The sequence below is a fragment of the Arvicola amphibius genome, chromosome 3 (assembly GCF_903992535.2).
Source record: "Arvicola amphibius chromosome 3, mArvAmp1.2, whole genome shotgun sequence".
Classification (NCBI taxonomy): domain Eukaryota; kingdom Metazoa; phylum Chordata; class Mammalia; order Rodentia; family Cricetidae; genus Arvicola; species Arvicola amphibius.
In genome coordinates, this window is record NC_052049.1 from 70316455 (window position 1) to 70338694 (window position 22240).

The 22240-nt window shown below is 41.4% G+C and overlaps 1 protein-coding gene and 1 pseudogene across 1 annotated transcript in view; one reads left to right on the top strand and one right to left on the bottom strand.

Moving 5' to 3' along the window:
* Fam81b (family with sequence similarity 81 member B) overlaps window positions 1–22240 on the top strand; it is an 86174-nt gene that overhangs the window by 35399 nt on the left and 28535 nt on the right. Inside the window, exon 6 of the mRNA XM_038323904.1 lies at window positions 5271–5400. Within this exon, the coding sequence (XP_038179832.1) occupies window positions 5271–5400 (130 nt within the window). The remainder of the gene's footprint in view (window positions 1–5270; window positions 5401–22240) is intronic.
* LOC119810437 lies at window positions 6363–7237 on the bottom strand (annotated as a pseudogene).

The following is a 22240-nucleotide window of genomic DNA, read 5'->3' on the forward strand; positions in this document are numbered from 1 at the left end:
CAAGGGACCTTGTGGACTAAAGGAAAGGCTTTGAACTTCATGTGGAAGGTTGTAAATAGAAATCAAGGATTTTTGGAAAGGGGATGGTGTATTTTGTGGCGTTCTAATAATACCTGAATTGGTGGAGTATACAGCAAGAGGATGCAGGATCTGTTCGGCAATGCAGGGTAAAAGTTGTAGGGCCTGAACTAAGTCACTAGTCTTGGATATCTAGTGCAAAAGACAGACACAGGAAAATAGACTCTATGGGATGACTCCATGAATCAACATTAATTAGGACAGAGAAATACATGTTAAAATTTTTAGGAAAAATAACCATTTTTTTTGTCTGGAGTTTGATTGAATACCTGTTTCCCGTTATTCAGCAGAGGCAGTTGGGACAAAGAAGCAGAAGGTCTCAAACATTGTCACAGCTGGGAAGTCTGTGGGCTCTTAACCAGGATGCACAGGTGCTCCAAAGGGCAGTGGAAAGGTAGGGATAGGTGCGGAGCCCAGGACATTTGCTGTCCTCCAGCACAGATAACTGTGTGGCACTAGCAGAGACTCTGCAGTTCAGAAGTATCACTGCATCCCTCTGAAAATTCAGTATTGTCCCAGAAATGAGACTCTCGTTAGAAAGTCATCAAAGAAAAATTAACTGACAACCCAGGGACTGCAGATATTGTATATTATATACAAGTAAAGGAATACAATATTTACATTTCCTTCTATATATTTATTAGACAATATCTGATATGAAAGAACTTTTAGATTTGAATGAGTTATACATGGAATTAATAAGATAATCACCAGTGAACTTAAGGCCCTACTTAAACATTTTTTTGAAAAACATAAGCAGCAAACACTTCCCTTTGAATAAAATATGACTTGGTTCAGTTTGGTGTTGTAATGATAACACTTAAAAGTCTGTTATTTTGTTCTTATAAATTCTGGTTTGCATATAAGTCAAAGAACAAATGGATTCAAAGTAACCAAGGCCTAAGAGATGATTCAATGGGTACAAGTGTCTGCAGTGAAAGCCCAGAGACCTGAGTTCAAGTGCTAAAACCCAGAGTGCAAGGTGAGAACTGACTTCTAAATCTCCACAGGTGAACACACATGCACACACACACACACACACACACACACACACACACACACCACACAGAATTTTCAAAAAGTAACAGAGCCCAGAAGAATAACATCAAGAAGATATGACATTCTTTTTCCTTTGCTCCAATTTTATATTTATTTATTTATTTATTTATTTTGGTGCAGGGGATCAAACCCCAGAGATTTCCCACAGGCTCAACACATGCTCTACTACTGAACTGCTTCCTTTCTTTCTGCCCCCACACATTTCTCTCCCTAGACAGAGTCTTCCTGTGTGTCCCAGGCTGGCTGAAACCACTGATCCCTCACCTCCCCCTCTCAAAGACCTGCATATACAGGTACTTACCAGCCAAACCTATTGGCACCAATATTATCTGAAACTTCCATCTTCAATCTTTAGTAACTTCAGGGCAAGGTCATATTTTTTCTTGAATGTCTAATTTTTATGGAAAATTTCTCAAATCTATTTGGTTATCTGAGAAAAACTCTGGCTAGAAGCCATCAGACATAAATTTACTCTCCCTCTCCTACTTCTTTTCTGTGTTTTTGCCAGAAGCATGACTAATGGATGAGCTAGCTCATCTTGATTATTGTCTTTCCATAAGCACTGATTTTAATTCCAATTAGTATTTTGGCATATGTAAAGTTGTTAATTATTTTAACATAATTCTTAGCAAACACTTTACTATTTCATAAATCAGCCTCAATATTTAATTTTAGTATTTGATACCTAATTACCGTTCCAATCCCTTGAATTTCCCTTCTCCACCACAATGTATTGGTAGTTTAAAAGCTCAATGCTTCTGTTTCTGTTGTATAGCCTCCTCTGATGTTCTCTACCCTGATAGATTAATCTTGAGAGCAAAACAGAGAAGGGGAGTGTGCACAGGACTCACAGAGAAGAGTGGGTGTACACAGGGATCACGGAAAAGGGTGAGTGTGCACAGGGCTCATAGGGAACGGTGAGTGTGCACAGGACTTATGACCTGTAGCAGCACATGTGGGTGGTCATATTTGGCTCTTTAGAACTACAGGGCAAACTTGGATTTTAAAAAATGATAAATCATATTGATTGGTGATTAAAAGCAATAATCACATACTTTGAGAATGAAAGTTGAGAGAAGACAGATTAAAGACATTTTGCTCATGTCTCCATCAATGTCTCAGTGCTAATGGAAAATTTAAAAGGAAAACAACATTTCCACTGAAGAAGGACACTTAAAAGAAATCCCACACTAGCTCAGAATTGAGAATAATAGATGGTTATCTAGGGGTAGACTCACAAATCAGTATCCTCTACTGGAACAAAGAAGAGCAACTGAATCCTGCAGCCAGAAAAGAGGCTGGACACATGCTTTACATCAGCATAAATAGTATAAGGGGCCATGCCCCAGTGGGTGGGTAACTTAAAGGCTACTAAAGATTTCCTACAGCACCTCCCCTTTTTGTTTAAATAAGAGTTCTAAACCTAATACAAAATTATGTACAATAAGAACATATATATTCAATAACTATCCTATCCTAATGAGTTTAAGTCTTGTATAATAAATAACTTGGCCAAGTCGTGAGAAGAAAGTAACTACAACTCTGTAGTCTTCAACCCCATTGAAGATCCAAGAAGGGAAATAATATTACTTGAGTAAGCAGGAAGTGCAATCAAGCAACTTCTAAAACTCTAGAATTGACAGAGACATCTCATTGCCTGCATAGTCACCCAAAGTTGTTCTGTACCATTTTGGAGCATCCATCTTCAGTCTACGGGTCCATAATATCCAGCAGACTTTTCCATGAAGCAGGAAATTTCAAAGACAGTTCTGCCTATATTAGCAGTTTGTCAGTCACCATCTTCTGTATCCTGCAGAATGTCTCGCAGACCCTTTCATGTAGCTGGAACCCCTAAGGATCATCTCACCTTTAGGCAAGTTCAGCAGTCATTTCTCTGCATGTCCTGCATGTCCAGTTAAGCAGTCCAGGCAAGAGCAGTTTCTTGCCCAAATGACTAACCAACTCCACAAGGAGCCTCTTCAATGCTTATCTTCCTCTTGAAGTAGCTTGGTGCTGCAAATGTGTCTCACTGTCATAAAAAGTCCTAAGTTCTTAAACATTTTAAATACCATATTCTGAAGGTGTCTGAAAGATTTGAAGAATAGCCTATCTAACTGAAATATATCTCTAAACATCTAGAAAATCTAACTAACATGACTACAAGTTTGACTATTATAGATTATCTATTAACCTATATTTTTAATTATACATTACATTTTTAAATGAACTACACAATCATAATACCTTAATCAAAAGCAGAAATATGCATACAAAAAAATTGACCTTCAATTTGTAAGCAAGATCCACACAATGTAAATTATTCATCCCCCTTTAAATGTAAACAAACATTTATAGACAATATTTGGGAATATGGATGTAGTTTTTTCTCTCCAAACTTCTTCCTGCTGTTTATTGGGTGAAGTAATTTTTAAGGATACTTTTGGGGTGTTCACAGCAACCTTTCAGGGGGTCTTGGTCCATCATACCCTATTGGTCTGGAAGCAATCCACAGGTTCTCATCTTCTGTAGAAACAAAAGAAGAACTTCTTTTCCAAAGCAACATATCCTTAGCCTGAAATCTGGAAGTCATAATACTTTTACATATATGCTGGAATAACTTAACAGCCCATACAATGAAATGTCTCTCTGTACTTAGCTCCTTCACAGTCAAAAATTCAAAGAAAACACAATGATATACATAATCAATGCCCTCTCTGAATTTTCCATTTTTACTGGCTGATTTTTCTTTACTCCTTTTAATCTATGACTATCTGGACTCTGTCTCTTTACCCTTTTTAAAAACCATTTACTTCTTTTTATAATTCTATATGCTCTTTTTCTTCTCTGTCCCAAGCCTACATACATTTATCTAACACTGTGACCCATTTTGAGTTCTTTTATGTCTGAATCTGTCCTTGCAGTGTTATCTGTAATTCTCTACTGTCTTGAAGAGCTTTTAAAATGGTAAGCAGCTTGGTTGTAGCTGCTCTGGATGCTGACTCCGCCTCTCTCCACTTTTAAAATGGTGAAAGCACCACTACTGCTAGCTCTGGGGCCGCCAGGCAGGAGCTACGCTCAGCACTCCAACCCCGAGAACGAGTGTGCAGCATATAAACCCTTTTTATCTGAGTAATAGCTAAATCTGCCATGCAGCACACTGCGCGGCCTGGAAATATTTCTGTGTGTGATGGCAGGAATCCACCATGCTCTCCTGCTTGGGCACACCTAGTAGACCTGATCCCACTGCCTTCCCAGGCAGGGAGCACTGAGCTGTGGGCATGGTCTCAGCTACTTTCTTCCTGACCCCAAGTGGGCACACAAACACCTGAGCTCACAAATGCCGTTCAAATGCTCCATAGCCAGAGTTCATGCTGGCAGCATGTCCAGGAAGCCACATTTTAAAACCACGTGGCTTTTTTTATGGCTGAATCAGGAAAAACTTTCTTAATGGAGCTGTGACAAGCCACCAGCTGAAAAAAATGTGGCTAAACTTTGATTTTTGTGTCTAGAATTCCTTTTTAAGCCCTCTCAGGTTTTACATGGATTTAGCCCACCACGTTGGCGCCAATCTGTAGGAGGGAAGCAGCTTGTTCATCCCGGTTGCTCCCAACCAAAATAAACGCACAGAAATTGTATTAATTAAATCACTGCTTGGCCCATTAGCTCTACCTTCTTATTAGGTAACTCTTACATATTAATTTAACCCATATATAAAAATATGAACAAAGAAAAACACTCAATTTTAGTCAGGCATTTTGGTGCATGGTTTTAATTCCAGCACTGGGAAGGAAAAGCAGCTATATCTCTCTGATCAGGGCCAGCCTGGTCTACAAAGCATCCAAGAGGTACACAGCCATCCAGAGGTACACAGCGAGATCTTGTCTTAAAAAAAGAAAAAAGAAAAAGAAAATCCCTACAGCTGAAATGTAACATTTCCTCCACTCACTGGAGTGCTCCCACAGCACCTCAGTGTGTACCTGGGCCAGTGTGACCACACTAGCTTCTCAGTCTCTTCATGCCCCCCATCTGCTAGCATGGGGGAATGTGGGTGCTGCGTGAATGCACAGACCCTACTTAAAGTTTATGATCATGTGAGCTTGCTGATCTCACACAGATATTCATCTTGGCACTAGATGTGATTCAAGCATTGTGAAGCTTTCCGGAGACATCCAGTTGATCAGGCACGAGTGCCGACAAGTTGAGAAATCATTCCAAGAGCTCTTTTCTGCCCTAGAAACGCTTTCCAAGAACTTGGATATGAAGGTAATGGAAAGAGTGGGCTTTGTATGGTGACTACTTTGTAACTACTACTTTGTAACTACTGTGTAAGTTTCTACTAGCAATAAATTGACAGACAGCTCATCAAAGGGTCTGGTCAGAAAAGATAACCCTTTACTTCCAGTGAATTTAATCTGAAGCTCATTCACATACATTGAGTTCAATCAGCTGAACCATCAAATAAATGCCCCTGTGTCTCAGGAAAGGCTACCACTGTGAGGATGAGTTCTTTCCATCATGACTGCATTTCCTCATTTCCTGGCTGCCTTCAACACAGTGGAGCTCAGGGTTATACACAAAAGGAGTTCCCATGGAAACTATTCTTTTTTATTGTTTTTATTGAATCATATATTTTTCTCAGCTCTGCTCCCTTTCTCCTCACTCCCTGTCTACCCTCTCCAATGATCTCCACACTCCAAATTTACTCAGGAGATTTTGTCTTTTTCTACTTCACATGTAGATTAGATTTATGTATATCCCTCTAAGGGTCCTTTTTGTTGTCTAGGTTCTCTGGGATTGTGAATTGTAAGCTGGTTTTTCTTAGCTTTATGTCTAAAAGCCACTTAGGAGTGAGTACATATTATATTTATCTTTCTGAGCCTGGGTTACCTCACTCAATCTGATGTTTTCTAGATTCAACCATTTGCCCACAAATTTCAAGATGTCATTATTTTTATCTGCCGTGTAATACTCCATTGTGTAAATGTACCACATTTTCCTTATCCATCCTTCAGTTGAGGAGCATTTAGGTTGTATTCAGGTTCTGGCTATGACAAATAATGCTATTATGAACATAGATGAACACATGTCCTTGTGGTATGATTGAGCATCCTTTGGGTGTATACCCAAAAGTGATATTGCTGGGTCTTGAGATAGGTTATTTTCTAATTCTCTGAGAAATTCTGCTCTCTCCAAAACCTTTATCATGAAGGGATTTTATATTTTTTTGAAGTTTTGTAATTATATTTATGTACAGAAAACTCAGCAGTACATTTAACCCAGTTTAGTGGCGAGTTCTTTGGCCTTTGCCTTTTCCAGCTTGGCAATTCGAGCCACAGATTTAGGACCCAGGACGTTGCCTCCCCAGTGGCGGCGAATCTCATCATATCTGTCATTGTAGTTGTTCCTAATAGCTTCCACCAGCTTGGCCAGAGCACCCTTGTCTTCCAAGTTAACCTGTGTGAAGGCAACACTGGTGCACGTCTTCCTATGGACCAGCCACCCCAGCCTGGCCTTTCCCTTGATGATGCAGTAGGGGACCCCCATCTTCCGACACAGGGCGGGCAGGAAGACCACCAGCTCAATGGAGTCTACATCGTGGGCAATCACCACCAGCTGAGCTGAGCCTTCTTGTTCTCTACCAAAGTGGTGACTGTATTGACGCCCGCTCGAAGGGCATGTGGTCTCTTAGTTGGGACATCCCCTTTGCCAGCAGCTTTCTTCTCAGCACGGGCCAGCAGCCTTTGCTTCTTCTCCTGCTTGGTCTCTGGCCTGTACTTGTGGGCAAGTTTAAGCAACTGGGTAGCTGTTTGCCGGTCCAGGGCCTGGGTGAACTGGTTAATGGCAGGAGGAACTTTGAGCCGCTTATAGAGGATGGCCCTCTGCCGCTGCAGCCTAATGTAGCGGAGCCATTTGACGAAGCGTGTGAGATCTCTCTTGGGCTGGATGTCCTACCCAATCCCGAAGTTCTTAGGCCTCTTCTCAAACAAAGGATTCACCGCCTTCTTCACCTCCTGCTTCTTCACGACGGCGGGAGGTGGGGGGGGGGGACACGGCAGTCTGGGGCCACCTTCTTCCCCTTGGCCTTCTTCCCCTTGGGCATCTTGCCATGGGCTGGAGGAGAGAGAAAGAAAAAGGGGATTGTGGGTAATATGTAAGCAGCTTCGGAGATCGTGAGAGTCAGGGATTTTGTATTTTGTTGAAGGCCTGTTCAGTGTCTAATGAGATGATCATGTGAGGTTTTTTTTTTTCAGTTTGTTTATATGTTGGGTTACATTGACAGATTTTTATATGTTGAACCATCCCAGAAACTCTGAGATGAAATCTACTTGGTCATGATGGATGATTTTTCTGATATATTTTTTGATTTGGTTTGCCAGTATTTTATTGAGTACTTTTGCATCAATGTTAAGGTCCCTGACACCACCAAGAAACATGCTGTTGGCTATTCATAAACACCATTTAATTGTTTAGTGGTGGGACCTCTTGAAAGAGCTACAAGATTTTTGCAGCTAGGAAGCCTCTTTTAAATGAGATGCACTGACCTCTACCAAGCATATTCCATCTGAACAAGTGTTGCTACCAAGAAGCCATGCTTAACCATGTTCTTTTGTGTCTAGTATTACTTCCCAAGCTCTCTCCGGTTTTAAGTGGATTTAGCTGGTGCACGGCATGCCAATCTGTAGTCCTAAACTAACCCATCTCCATTAAACTATGCATTACTATGAGGTTGTGGTCTACTGGCAAAGTTTCCGCAGGCTCCTGTGGAAGCATAAAGAAGCTGCTTTCAGCCAGTGGCTTACCAGACAAAATAGGTGGGAAACCTAAACTGAATGCTGGGAGAAAGAAGGCAGAGTCTGTGAGAAACCATGAAGCTGCCAGAGGAGAAAGACATGAGCCACCAGCTGGGATAGCTTTAGTCATTAACCAATAAAAGCAACACATAGACTGAAGGATTTTCCACATCATTGATGGGTTTTTTTCTATGACTAATATAAAATGTTCTTCTTTGTCTTTTTTGATTGATTTTAGTTTGAATTCTACATCAGCTTGTTTCTTAGGTCCATTTGATTGCAAAATGTTTTTCCAACCCTTTGCTCAGAGGTGATATCTGTCTTTGAGGTTGAGGTGTGTTTCTTGTATGCCGCAAAAGGATTGATTCTGTTTTTGTATCCAGTCTGTTAGCCTGTGCCTTTTTATAGGTAAATTGAGTCAATTTAAATTAAAGGATAATAATGATCAGTGATTACTAGTTCCTGTTAATTTAGTTTTCATTGTTGGTGATATTATTGTGCGTGTTTTCCCCTTCTTTGAGATTTGCTGCTGTGAGATCATCTATTGTCTGTTTTTGTGAATACAGCTAACTTCCTGGGATTGGAGTTTTCATTCTAGTACTTTGCACGGGGCTGGGTTTGTGGTTAGGTATTGGTTAAATCTGGCTCTGTCATGGAATATCTTGTTTTGTCCATTGCTGTTTTTTGAAGCCATGGGGAGGAAGGCCAGTCTCACGAGGGACAGCAGTTTGATGAGGGACAACTGGTTTCACGAAGGGCTGTGGTGGGTCACCTGAGGCCTCAGTGGGTCCTCCAGGCCTCGGTAGGCCCCCTTGGCAGGTTAGAGACAGACAAATATACCATCAAGAGAAAGTTTGGGTATAGAGTTTATAGAGTGGGTTATGGAGGGGAAAAGGGGGAAGAGGAAGAGGGAAAGGGGGAAGAAGAGAAAGAAGCAGAGACAGGGGAGCAGAGGAAGAGAGATAGAGGCAGCAGTTACCTCTTCAGAAGAGGGACAGAAAAGAGAGAAAGCACAGGCTGGAGAAGGTGGGAGATCTGCTTCATGGGCGTTGAGAGTAGGCAGGGATTGTTTCTTAAAGAGAGAGGGTACCCAGGTGACAGGCCAGGTTAGTAGATCATAACAATGGTTATTAAGAGTTTTGTTGGGTATAGTAGTCTGTGCTGGCATCTGTGGTCTCTTGATTTCTGCATAACACTTGACCAGGACCTTCTGGCTTTCATTGCTTCCATTGAGAAGTCAGGTGTAATTCTGATAGGTCTGCCTTTATATGTTTGTTACTTGACCTTTTTCCTTTACAGCTCTTAATATTCTTTCTTTATTCTATATGTTTAGTGTTTTAATTATTATGTGGCAGGGAGACATTTTTTCCATTTACACTTCATTTTATTTATTTTACTTTATTAGATTTTTTTTTAAAAAAAAAAATACCAATCCAGCAGGGCAGTGGTGGCACATGCCTTTAGTCCCAGCACTCAGGAGGCAGAGGCAGGTGGATCTTTCTGAGTTCGAGGCCAGCCTGGTCTACAAGAGCTAGTTCCATGACAGGCTCCACAAGCTACAGAGAAACCCTGTCTTGAAAAACCAAAACAAAAACAAAAAACAATTCAAGTTCCCACTCCCTCCCCTCTTCCCATCCCTTCCACACACCCTCCCACCCCACTTGCATCTAATCCTCAGAGAGAATAAGACACATTGCTTTGTGGAAGGTCCAAGATTCTTCCCACTATATCTAGATATCTAGGCTGAACAAAGTATACATCCAAAGAAAATAGGATACCAAAAAGCCAGTACAAGCAGTAGGGATAAATCCTGGTGCCACTACTAGTAGCCCCTCAGTCTGCCCCAGTCATGCAACTGTCAACCACACTCAGAGGGACGAGTTTGATCTTATGCTTGTTCCTTCCCAGTCCGGCTGGAGTTGGTGAGCTCCCATGAGCTCAGGTAAACTGTTTCAGTGGGTGAATCCATCATGGTCTTGACCTCTTTACTCGTATTCTCATTCCTTCCACTCTTCAACTGGACTTTGGAGGTCAGTCCAGTGCTCCGGTGTGGCTCTCTACCTCTGTTTCATCAGTTGCTGAATGAAGGTTCTGTAGTGATATTTAAGACAATCATCTGTCTGACTACAGGACAAGTCAAGATCGGGCCCCCTCTTCTCTATTGTTTAGGGTCTTAGGTGGGGTTATCCTTGTGGATTCCTGGGAACTTCTCTAGAGCCAGGTTTCTGCTAGCCCCTCTAATGGCTCCCTCCTTAAAGATATCTCTTTCCTTGATGTCTTCTCTGTCCTTCCTCCATTTTGACTATCCTATTCCCTCAAGTTCTCCTCAACCCTACCTTTCTCCCCTCATCTTCCCTGTCTACTCTATGTTCATTTCTCCCCCAGGGGACTTCTTTTTTTTTTAATCCAGTTTATTTGGTGTTATGTAACCTTCTTGTATCTTCATATGCATATCTTTCTTTAGGTTGGGAAAGTTTTCTTCTATGATTTTTGTTGAATATATTTTCTGTGCTTTAGAGTTGGACTTCTATCCCTATTATTCTTAGGTTTGGTGTTTTTATGGTGTCCCATATTTCCCGGATATTTTGTGTTAAGCTTTTGTTAGATTTAATGTAAACTGTGGTTACAAATACTTGTGTTAGTCCAGACCCTTTAAGAAGCAAATACAATGAAGGAATTAGCTGAGCAAGAGACTCACTAAGGGGACATCTGTGAGGAATAGTGGAGAGAGCTGGATGAGACAGGGAAGTAGAAACATCACTTCTGTGCAATAGACAGGGAGGGAAAAACTGGGTGGAGATGCCATGAAGAACATTCCATTGGGTTCCTTGAATGAAAACCACCTACAGGAGGAATGGCACTCAGAAACAGCTGGCACCAGGGTGTGAGAAGGGAACCACACACTGCTGTTTCCTAAGCCCAGCAGTCAAGGATTGGGGTCACATATGCCCCTGTAGTAGCTGTCAGAGGCATGTGAAACATTAAAAACAGTTTCTCTGCCAAGTGGCTGGACTTTGCTTTCTACATGTGTACTCTGCCCCACAAATTTCTGCTTAGCACAGTACATACATGTAGCCTCTGCTTTTATTGCATTTGGAACAGGCTAAAATTCCCTCTAGGGTCCCGGTGCTTATTTGCAAATGTTCACTGTTGCTGAGAAGGAAAGAGCAAGTGCAAGTTGTTTGTGAGTCATGGGCTTGTGCATCTATTAAGTAAAATTTGTGTTTTTCACATCTTGTTGTAATCTTTGTTTTCATTTTATTTATTTGACCAGTAAAGAACAAGTTGTTTTTAAAAATCATTATTAGGACTGGAGAAATGGCTCAGTAGTCAAGAACATTTACTGCTCTTTCAGAGGACTTCAGTTAAGGTCCCCACACAAAACCCATCCGTGTTGGCCAGGTTCACGACTACCTGTAACTCTAGCTTTAGGGGATTTCACATCCTCCTGTGGTTACTTTATGGGACACTACCACACATGACATGCACACACACACACAAACATGCATACACACATATGCACACATACAAATAAAAAATAAAATAAAAACTTTAAATCACTAATATATCCTAAAAGCTATAGCTTCTATGGATATCAGTAGGATTCAAAGTTCTTTAGAGTGGATTTTGTTTATTTGTCACAAATTTATTTGTCCTACTCTTACCTAGGGTGTTTTGAGTGAAGGTTTAGAATAAATATTTTTTGCCTGCTCTCTTTTCCTCATCCCCTGACATGCACATATTAGTCTTTTATTTTTAGTGCTTATGCTTTTACCATATTTTAATTATTAATAACCCTTACCATGGCTTGGTGTTTATCCATGTGAATTCACTCATTATCACTATTTTCTTTGCTAAGGGAACAACTGGTTGGAAGTTGCTGGTCCTCAGTGCTCATCTGTGACAGGAGCTGTGGTTTCATTCTCTGAGATAGGGATATGTTTAGGCTCAATTTTGTGCTATCATTGTGCATTTTTTTTTAATCCAGTTCTTTTACCTAAAGGAATTTTCTCAAAGCTTCTGAAACTTCTTGTTTCCCATCTCATATGCCTTGAGTCATGTCACAAATTATTTCTTTGGTCAAGTAAGGACACTAACTGGAAATCATAAAGATCAAATCTCATACCCACCATGTGTGTTTCCCTTGAAGCCTGGTTGTGCATACAAACACTTATGCAGCAAGTATCTGAGCCCTTACACATTGCCAATTAGGAATCTGAGCTCTGCTATTGGCCATTAGGCTGAGGATACAATGGGGAAAGGATAGACTGTGACTAGGGAGACAGAAATATAATCATAAAATTGACCTAATGGTAATAGTGTGTTTTTGCCCTATCATCAGATAGCCTGTTACCTAAAGACATTACAATGAAAAGACAATGAACTGGAATACTTCCCATTATTCTTTGCAGGACAATAGTATAACTGTAATTGTGAATAATTTTTTTATTTAAAATAGATTCTTCTCTCATACAATACAATCCAACCACAGTTTTCCCTCCTTCACACTCCTCCTAGTCCCCCACCCCCACCTCTCCTCTGTCACAGATCCATTCCCCCTCCATTTTCCTCTTCAGAAGAGAGTAGGCCTCCAAGAGACAACAGCCAAAAGATAAAAACAGCAAAAAAGGCCTCACATCTAGGCTGGACAAGAGGAAAAGATAGGAGGAAAAGAGTCCCAAGAGCAGGAAAAAAGGCCAGAGACACACCCACTCCCACTGTTAGGAATTCCATAAGAACAACACCAAGCTAACAGCCATAACACATGCTCAGAGGGCTGGATGCAGACCCTTGCAAGACCCCTGTTTGCTGCCTCACTCTCTGTGAGCCCATATGAGCCTTCTTAGCTGGTTCAGTAGGCCAGGTTCTCCTGGGGTCCTCCATCCCCTCTGGCTCCCACAGTCTTTCCTCCACCTTCCGTGGGGTTCCCTGATCTTTGAGGGCAGGGACCTAGTAGAGACTTCCAAATTAGACCTTCCATTTAATGTCGAACTGTGGATCTCTGTGCCTGCTCCCATCTGCTGCTAGACATATGATGACACATGGAAAAGGCACTGATCTGTGAGTATAGCAGAATATCATTAGAAATTATTTCATCAACTAGCAGGGAAAGTTGGGTTTTGTTCTGTTCTACCCTAGGTCTCTGGGCGGCTATGCAGTCTCCTGGATCCTGGCCATCCAGGCAGTGTAGGGACATGGACTTCCTCTGATGGTGTGGGTCTCGAGTTAGACCAAACATTGGTTGAAACCCTCAGAAGTCCTGCACCACCATTGGCCCAGCATACAAACAGGACAGGTTGAGGGTGGAGGGTTTTGTGGAAGTGTTGGTGTCCAGCCTCTATTTCCGGAGCCTGCAGATTACCTTTATTCCACACGGAGTAAAATTCAGCCTAGAGGTAGAGGTTTCATGCCCCCACCAGCTCTACCTCTCTACTTTCAGAGAGCTGTGTGAAAATGATCATTAGCAATTGGACCCTGTTGTCAGTTTTCAGACAGTGACCTTGCATCCTAGCAGAAGCCTGGGTTGTTTAGGGATCTCAAGATGACCATTTCAGCTAACAATTTGACCAAATGGGAAGCCTTGTCTGATTACAAAAGATGGCCAGTTCACACTCCACATCTTCTATAACTAGGAGTCCTCTCTAGGGTCACGTTCATAGATTCCAGGAAGTTTACATTGTAATAGGTTTCCTGCCAAGTCCCCAAATGTCCCCTAGCTGTCTCTCCCTACATTCTAACCCTCCATCCTTCCCCACCTGATCCCTCCTTCTCCCATCCCCACCTGCCCCGAGTCCAACCAAGAATTTTCCCAGAGAGATCCATACCCCCATACCTCTCCTCTTTATCTAACCTCTCTGGGTCTGGATTGTAGTTTGACTATCAGTTCCTTAACAGATAAAATGCACATATAAGTGAATACATACCATAATTGTCTTCCTAAATCTGGGTTACCTCACTCAGGATGATTTCTTTTTCTAGTAGCATCCATTTGCCTGTAAATTTCATGTCATTTTTAACATCTGAGTAATACTCCATTGTGTAAATGTACCATTTTTAAAAATACATTCTTTGGTTAAATGATACCTAGGTAGTTTCCAGTTTCTGGTTATTATTAATAGAGTAGTGGTGAACATGGTTGAGCAAGTGTACTTGTGGTAGGATGGAGTGTCCTTTGGGTATATACCCAAGAGTCATATAGCTGGGTCTTGACATAGATCAGTTGCCAATTTTCTAAGAACTACCATACTGATTTTCACAGTGGCTGTACAAATTTGCACCAGGAATGGAGGATGTTTCCCATTGTTCCACTCCCTTGCCAGCATGAGCTGTCATTTGTGTTTTTGATCTTAGCCATTCTGACAAGTGTAAAATAGAATCTCAAATAAATTTTGCTATGAATTTCCCTGATGACTAAGTGTTGGGTGGAGGCAGTTTGTTTGTTCCCAGCTGCATTTGTTGAGGGAGGCTGTTCGTTCATTCCCAGCTGCCCAGACCTGAAATAATCACTCAGAAACCATATTATTTGCAATATTGCTTGGGCAGTAGCTTAAGTGTATTTCTGGCTAACTCTTATATCTTAAATTAACCCAATTCTATTATTTTATATTTTATCATGAGGCTCATGGCCTACCATCAAGTTCTGGTGGCTGGCATCTTTCTTCTCTGGTGGCTTCATGGCTTCTACCTAATTCTGCCTCCTCTCTCTCTCCCTCTCTCTCTCTCTCTAAATTATATATAACATATATATATATATATATATATATATATATATATATATATATATTTCTGCCTGGCTTTACTCTGTTAAGCCATTGGCCAAAAGCAGTTTCTTTATTAACCAATGGCAATAAAACATATTCACAGGATACAGAACCTCCCATATCAACTAAGGATGTTGAACATGCCATTAAGTGTTTCTCAGCATTTGAGCTTCCTCTACTGAGAATTCTGTTTGTATCTCTACTACATTTTAATTGGATTATTTATATAATATATTATATAATATATTCTTTATATATTTTGGATATTTGCTCTCTATCAGATGTAGAGTTGGTTAAAAAAAGAAATCTTTTCCCATTCTATAGGTCGTTGTTTTGTCTGACAGTGTTCTTTCTTTTACAGAAGATTTTCAGTTTCATGAGGTCCCATTTATTAATTGGTGATCTTAGCACCTGTGCTAACAGTGGTTCTATTCAGAAAATCTTTCCTGTGCCTATGAGTTCAAGACTATTCCCCACTTTCTCCTCTATCAGGTTCAGTGTATCTGGTTTTATGTTGAGGTATTTGATCCATCTTGACTTGAGTTTTGTGACAGACATGGCTCTATTCACATTCTTCTACACACAGACATCCAGTTTGATCAGCACCATTTATTGAAGATACTGTCTTTTTCCAGTGTATATTTCTGGCTTCTTTATATAAAAAATCAGGTGTCCATAGATGTGTAAATTTATGGCTGGGTCTTCAACTGGGCTGCATTGATCAACATATCTGTTTTTTTTTCTTTTTTTGGTTTATTTTTTATATTTAAAAATTTCCATCTCCTCCCCTCTTCCTCCCCTTTCCCTCCTCTCCCCTCCCCTCATACCCCCTCCCTCCCTTTTCAGGCCAAGGAACCATCGGGGTTCCCTACTCTATGTTAAGACCAAGGTCCTCCCAACTCCCCCCAGGTCCAGGAAGGTGATCAACCAAGCTGAGAAGGCTCCCACAGAGCCTGTCCATGCAGAAGAGTCAAAGATCAGCACCTTTCCTTGGCTTCTCTGTCAGCCTCCACCGTCGGCCACATTCAGAGAGTCTGGTTTGGTATCATGTTCCATCAGTCCCAATCCAACTGGAGTTGGTGATCTCCCGTTAGTTCTGTCCCACCGTCTCCATGGGTGAACGCACCCCTCATGGTCCTGACTTTCTTTCTCATGTTCTCTCTCCTTCTGCTCCTCATCAGGACCTTGGGAGCTCAGTCCGGTGCTCCAATGTGGGGCTCAGTCATTTTCTTCATCTATCACCAGGTGGAGGTTCTATGGTGATATGCAAGAAATTCATCAGTATGGCTATAGGAACTGGCCTTTTCAGGCTCCCTCTCCTCAGCTGCCCAAGGAACTAACTGGGGGCATCTCGTGAAAACCTGGGAACCCCTCTAGGGTCAAGTCTCTTGACAACCCTCATATGGCTCCCTAAATTAAGATATATGCTTCCCTGCTCCCATATCCACCCTTCCTGTATCCCAAGCATCCCATTCCTCCGAGCTCCCCCCATTCTCCCCTTCACGCTTTTCTCTCCCCATCTTTCCTTGGCTGAGTCTCGCCCCACCCTCAAGTTCCCAATTTTGCCTGGTGACCGTGTCTACTTCCAATATCCAGGAGGATTACTATATCTTTTTTTAGGGGGTTCACCTTCTTATTATCTTCTCAAGGATCCCGGATTATAGGCTCGATGTCCTTTAATTATGGCTAGAAACCGATTATGAGTGAGTACATCCCATGTTCATCTTTTTGGGTCTGGGTTACCTCACTCAGAATAGTGTTTTCTATTTCCATCCATTTGCCTGCAAAATTCAAGATGTCATTGTTTTTTACCACTGAGTAGTATTCTAGCATGTATATATTCCACAGTTTCTTCATCCATTCTTCCACTGAAGGGCATCTAGGTTGTTTCCAGGATCTAGCTATTACAAATAATGCTGCTATGAACATATGATGTGGTTTTATTTTTTTTTTTTTTATAAACTGATTGGCCTAGTATCTCAGGCCCTTTTTCTTAACTAATTTTTTTTTTCTCATGGTTTATTTTTTTTTATATTTAAAAATTTCCATCTCCTTCCCTCCTCCTCCCCCCTCCCTCCCCTCCTTCTCCCCTTTCTCTCCCCTCCTTCTCCCCCTTCCCTCCCCTCCCCTCCACCCATACCTCCCCTCCCTCCCTCTCAAGGCCAAGGAGCCATCAGGGTTCCCCACTCTATGCTAAGACCAAGGTCCTCCCAACTCCCCCCAGGTCCAGGAAGGTGATCGACCAAGCTGAGAAGGCTCCCACAGAGCCCGTCCATGAAGAAGAATCAGAGCCCAGAGCCATTGTCCTTTGCTTCTCAGTCAGCCCCCGCTGTTGGCCACACTCAGAGAGACGGGTTTGGTCGCATGATCCATCAGTCCCATTCCAACTGGAGTTGGTGATCTCCCATTAGGTCTGTCCCACCGTCTCCATGAGTGAACGCACCCCTCTCGTTCCTGACTTTCTCCCTCATGTTCTCGCTCCTTCTGCTCCTCATCGGGACCTTGGGAGCTCAGTCCAGTGCTCCAATGTGGGGCTCAGTCACCTTCCCCATCTGTCGCCAGCTGGAGGTTCCCTCACGGTCCTGACTTTCTTTCTCATGTTCTCTCTCCTTCTGCTCCTCATCAGGACCTTGGGAGCTCAGTCCGGTGCTCCAAGGTGGGGCTCTGTCATTTTCTTCATCTATCGTCAGGTGGAGGTTCTATGGTGATATGCAAGAAATTCATCAGTATGGCTATAGGAACTGGCCTTTTCAGGCTCCCTCTCCTCAGCTGCCCAAGGAACTAACTGGGGGCGTCTCCCTGGAAACCTGGGAACCCCTCTAGGGTCAAGTCTCTTGACAACCCTCAGGTAGCTCCTTAAATTCAGATATATGCTTCACTGCTCTCATATCCACCCTTCCTATATCCCAAGCACCCCATTCCTCCGAGCTCCCCCCGCTCTCCCCTTCACACTTTTCTCTCCCCATCTTCCCTTGGCCCAGTCTTGCCCAACCCTCAAGTTCCCAATTTTGCCTGGCGATCGTGTCTACTTCCAATATCCAGGAGGATTACTATATCTTTTTTGGGAGTTCACCTTCTTATTATCTTCTCAAGGATCCCAAACTTATAGGCTCGATGTCCTATAATCATGGCTAGAAACCGAATATGAGTGAGTACATCCCATGTTCATCTTTATGGGTCTGGGTTACCTCACTCAGAATAGTGTTTTCTATTTCCATCCATTTGCCTGCAAAATTCAAGATGTCATTGTTTTTTACCGCTGAGTAGTATTCTAGCATGTATATATTCCACAGTTTCTTCATCCATTCTTCCACTGAAGGGCATCTAGGCTGTCTCCAGGATCTGGCTATTACAAATAATGCTGCTATGAACATAGATGAGCATATGCTTTTGTTGTATGATTGGGCATCTCTTGGGTAGATTCCCAATAGTGGAATTGCTGGGTCCTGGGGTAGGTTGATCCCGAATTTCCTGAGAAACCGCCACACTGCTTTCCAAAGTGGTTGCACAAGTTTGCATTCCCACCAGCAATGGATGAGTGTGCCCCTTACCCCACAACCTCTCCAGCAAAGGTTATTATTGGTGTTTTGGATTTTAGCCAATCTGACAGGTGTGAGATGATATCTCAAAGTTGTTTTGATTTGCATTTCCCTGATAGCTAGGGAGGTTGAGCATGACCTTAAGTGTCTTTTGGCCATTCGAACTTCTTCTGTTGAGAATTCTCTGTTCAGTTCATCGCCCCATTTTTTAATTGGGTTAATTGGCATTTTACCGTCTAGTCTCTTGAGTTCCTTATATATTTTAGAGATCAGACCTTTGTCAGTTGCAGGGTTGGTGAAGATCTTTTCCCAGTCAGTAGGCTGCCTTTGTGTCTTAGTGACAATGTCCTTTGCTTTACAGAAGCTGCTCAACTTCAGGAGGTCCCATTTATTCAATGTTGCCCTTAAAGTCTGTGCAGCTGGGGTTATGCATAGGAAACGGTTCCCTGTGCCCATTTGTTGTAGAGTACTTCCCACTTTCTCCTCTATCAATCTCAATGTGTTCAAATTAATATTGAGGTCTTTAATCCATTTGGACTTGAGTTTTGTGCATGGTGATAGATATGGATCTACTTTCATTCTTCTACAGGTTGACATCCAGTTATGCCAGCACCATTTGTTGAAGATGCCCTCTTTTTTCCATTGTGTACTTTTGGCTCCTTTATCAAAAATCAGGTGTTCATAGGTTTGTGGTTTAAGATCCGGGTCTTCTATACGATTCCATTGGTCAACTTCTCTGTTCTTATGCCAATACCAAGCCGTTTTCAATACTGTAGCTCTGTAATAGAGTTTGAAGTCAGGGATGGTAATGCCTCCAGAAGTACCTTTATTGTATAAGATTTTTTTGGCTATCCTGGGTTTCTTGTTTTTCCATATAAAGTTGATTATTGTCTTCTCAATCTCTGTGAAGAATTTTAATGGGACCTTGATTGGGATTGCATTGAATCTATAGATTGCTTTTGGTAGAATTGCCATTTTTACTATGTTGATTCTCCCAATCCACGAGCAGGGGAGATCCTTCCATTTTCTGGTATCCTCTTCAATTTCTTTCTTCAAAGACTTAAAGTTCTTGTCATATAAATCCTTCACTTCCTTGGTTAGCGATACTCCCAGATATCTTATGCTATTTGTGGCTATTGTGAAAGGTGATACTTCTCTGATTTCCCTCTCTGCTTCCTTATCCTTTGTGTATAGGAGGGCGACTGATTTTTTGGAGTTGATCTTGTATCCTGCCACGTTACTGAAGGAGTTTATCAGCTGTAGGAGTTCTTTGGTGGAGTTTTTGGGGTCGCTTATGTATACTATCATATCATCTGCAAATAATGAAAGTTTAACTTCTTCCTTTCCAAATTGGATCCCCTTGATTCCCTTATGTTGTCTTATTGCTATTGCTAGAACTTCAAGCACTATATTGAAGAGATAAGGAGAGAGTGGACAGCCTTGTCGTGTTCCTGAATTTAGTGGGATAGCCTTGAGTTTCTCTCCGTTTAATTTGATGTTAGCTGTCGGTTTGCTGTAAATAGCTTTTATTATATTTAGGAATGACCCTTGTATCCCTAATCTCTCCAAGACCTTTATCATAAAAGGGTGCTGAATTTTGTCAAATGCTTTTTCAGCATCTAATGAGATGACCATATGGTTTTTTTTCCTTCAGTTTGTTTATATGATGGATTACATTAATAGATTTTCGTATGTTGAACCAGCCCTGCATCTCTGGGATGAAGCCTACTTGATCGTAATGGATAATTTTTCTAATGTGTTCTTGGATTCGGTTTGCCAGTATTTTATTGAGAATTTTTGCGTCCATGTTCATGAGTGAGATTGGCCTGTAATTCTCTTTCTTGGTTGAGTCTTTGTGTGGTTTAGGTATCAGGGTAACTGTAGCTTCATAGAAGGAATTTGGCAGTGACTCTTGTGTTTCTATATTATGAAATACCTTAAGGAGTATAGGTATTAGGTCTTCTTGGAAGTTCTGGTAGAATTCCGCATTGAAACCATCTGGTCCTGGGCTCTTTTTGGTAGGGAGGTTTCTGATAACAGTTTCTAATTCTTCGCGACTAACAGGACGATTTAGAGCATTTACCTGGTCCTGGTTTAACTTTGGTATATGGTATTTATCTAAAAAACTGTCCATTTCTTTTACATTTTCCAATTTTGTGGCATACAGGCTTTTGTAGTAAGATCTAATGATTTTCTGAATTTCCTCTGTGTCTGTGGTTATGTCCCCCTTTTCATTTCTGATCTTGTTAATTTGCGTGTTCTCCCTCTGCCGTTTGATTAGATTGGCTAAGGGTTTGTCAATCTTGTTGATTTTCTCCAAGAACCAGCTTCTTGTTTCATTGATTCTTTGGATTGTTTTCTGTGTTTCTATTTTGTTGATTTCTGCCCTCAGTTTGATTATTTCCAGTCTTCTACTTCTCCTAGGTGAGTCTGCTTCTTTTTTTTCCAGAGCTTTCAGGTGTGCTGTTAAGTCACCAATGAGTGCTTTCTCCGTTTTCTTTAAGTGGGCACTTAGTGCTATGAACTTTCCTCTTAGCACTGCTTTCATTGTGTCCCATAGGTTTGAGTATGTTGTGTCTTTGTTTTCATTAAATTCAAGAAAGACTTTAATTTCTTTCTTTATTTCTTCCTTGACCCAGGTGTGGGTCAGTAGTTGACTGTTCAGTTTCCATGAGTTTGTGGGCCTTCTGGGGGTAGCATTGTTGTTGAATTCTAATTTTAATCCATGGTGATCCGATAAGACACAGGTGGTTACTAATATTTTTTTGTAACTGTGGAAGTTTGCTTTGTTACCAAGTATATGGTCAATTTTCGAAAAGGTTCCATGAGCCGCAGAGAAGAAGGTATATTCTTTCCTATTTGGGTGGAATGTTCTATAGATGTCTGTTAAGTCCATTTGGTTCATTACCTCCATTAAGTCTTTCAATTCTCTGTTAGGTTTCTGTCTGATTGACCTGTCCATTGGTGAGAGAGGAGTGTTGAAGTCTCCAACTATTAGTGTGTGTGGTTTGATGGCTGCCTTGAGTTCTAGAAGTGTTTCTTTTACATAAGTGGGAGCTTTTATATTAGGGGCATAGATATTCAGGATTGAGACTTCATTCTGAAGGATTTTTCCTGTTATGAGTATAAAGTGTCCCTTTCCATCTCTTCTGATTGATTTTAGTTTGAAGTCAACTTTGTTGGAAATTAGTATGGCCACACCCGCTTGTTTCTTAGGGCCATTTGCTTGATACACCTTTTCCCAACCCTTTACTCTGAGTAGGTGCCTGTCTTTGTGGTTGAGGTGTGTTTCTTGTAAACAGCAAAATGTTGGATTCTGTTTTCGTATCCAGTCTCTTAGCCTGTGCCTTTTTATAGGTGAATTGAGTCCATTGATATTAAGTGATATTAATGACCAGTGGTTGTTAACTTCAGTCATTTTTAGTAGTAGAGTTTGTGTGTTTCCCTTCTTCTAGTTGTGCTGGTGAAGGGTCGCTAGATGCCTGAGTTATTGTCGGCATTGTTGGACTCCTTGGTTTGTGATTTTCCTTCTATTACTTTCTGCAAGGCTGGATTTGTGGCTGCGTATTGTTTAAATCTGTTTTTGTCCTGGAATATCTTGTTTTCTCCATCAATGGTGAATGCAAGCTTTGCTGGGTATAATAGTCTAGGCTTGCATCCATGTTCCCTAAGTGTCTGTAGCACATCTATCCAAGCTCTTCTGGCTTTCATGGTTTCCATTGAGAAATCAGGTGTAATTCTGATAGGTTTCCCTTTATATGTTACTTGACCTTTTTCCTTTGCAGCTCTTAATATCTGTTCTTTATTCTGTATGTTTTGTGTTTTGATTATTATATGGCGTGGGGATGCTTTCTTTTGATCCAGTCTATTTGGTGTTCTGTAGGCTTCTTGTACCTTCATAGGAACATCCTTCTTTAGGTTGGGGAAGTTTTCTTCTATAATTTTGTTGAATATGTTTTCTGGGCCTTTGAGTTGTAATTCTTCTCCTTCTTCTACCCCAATTATTCTTAGG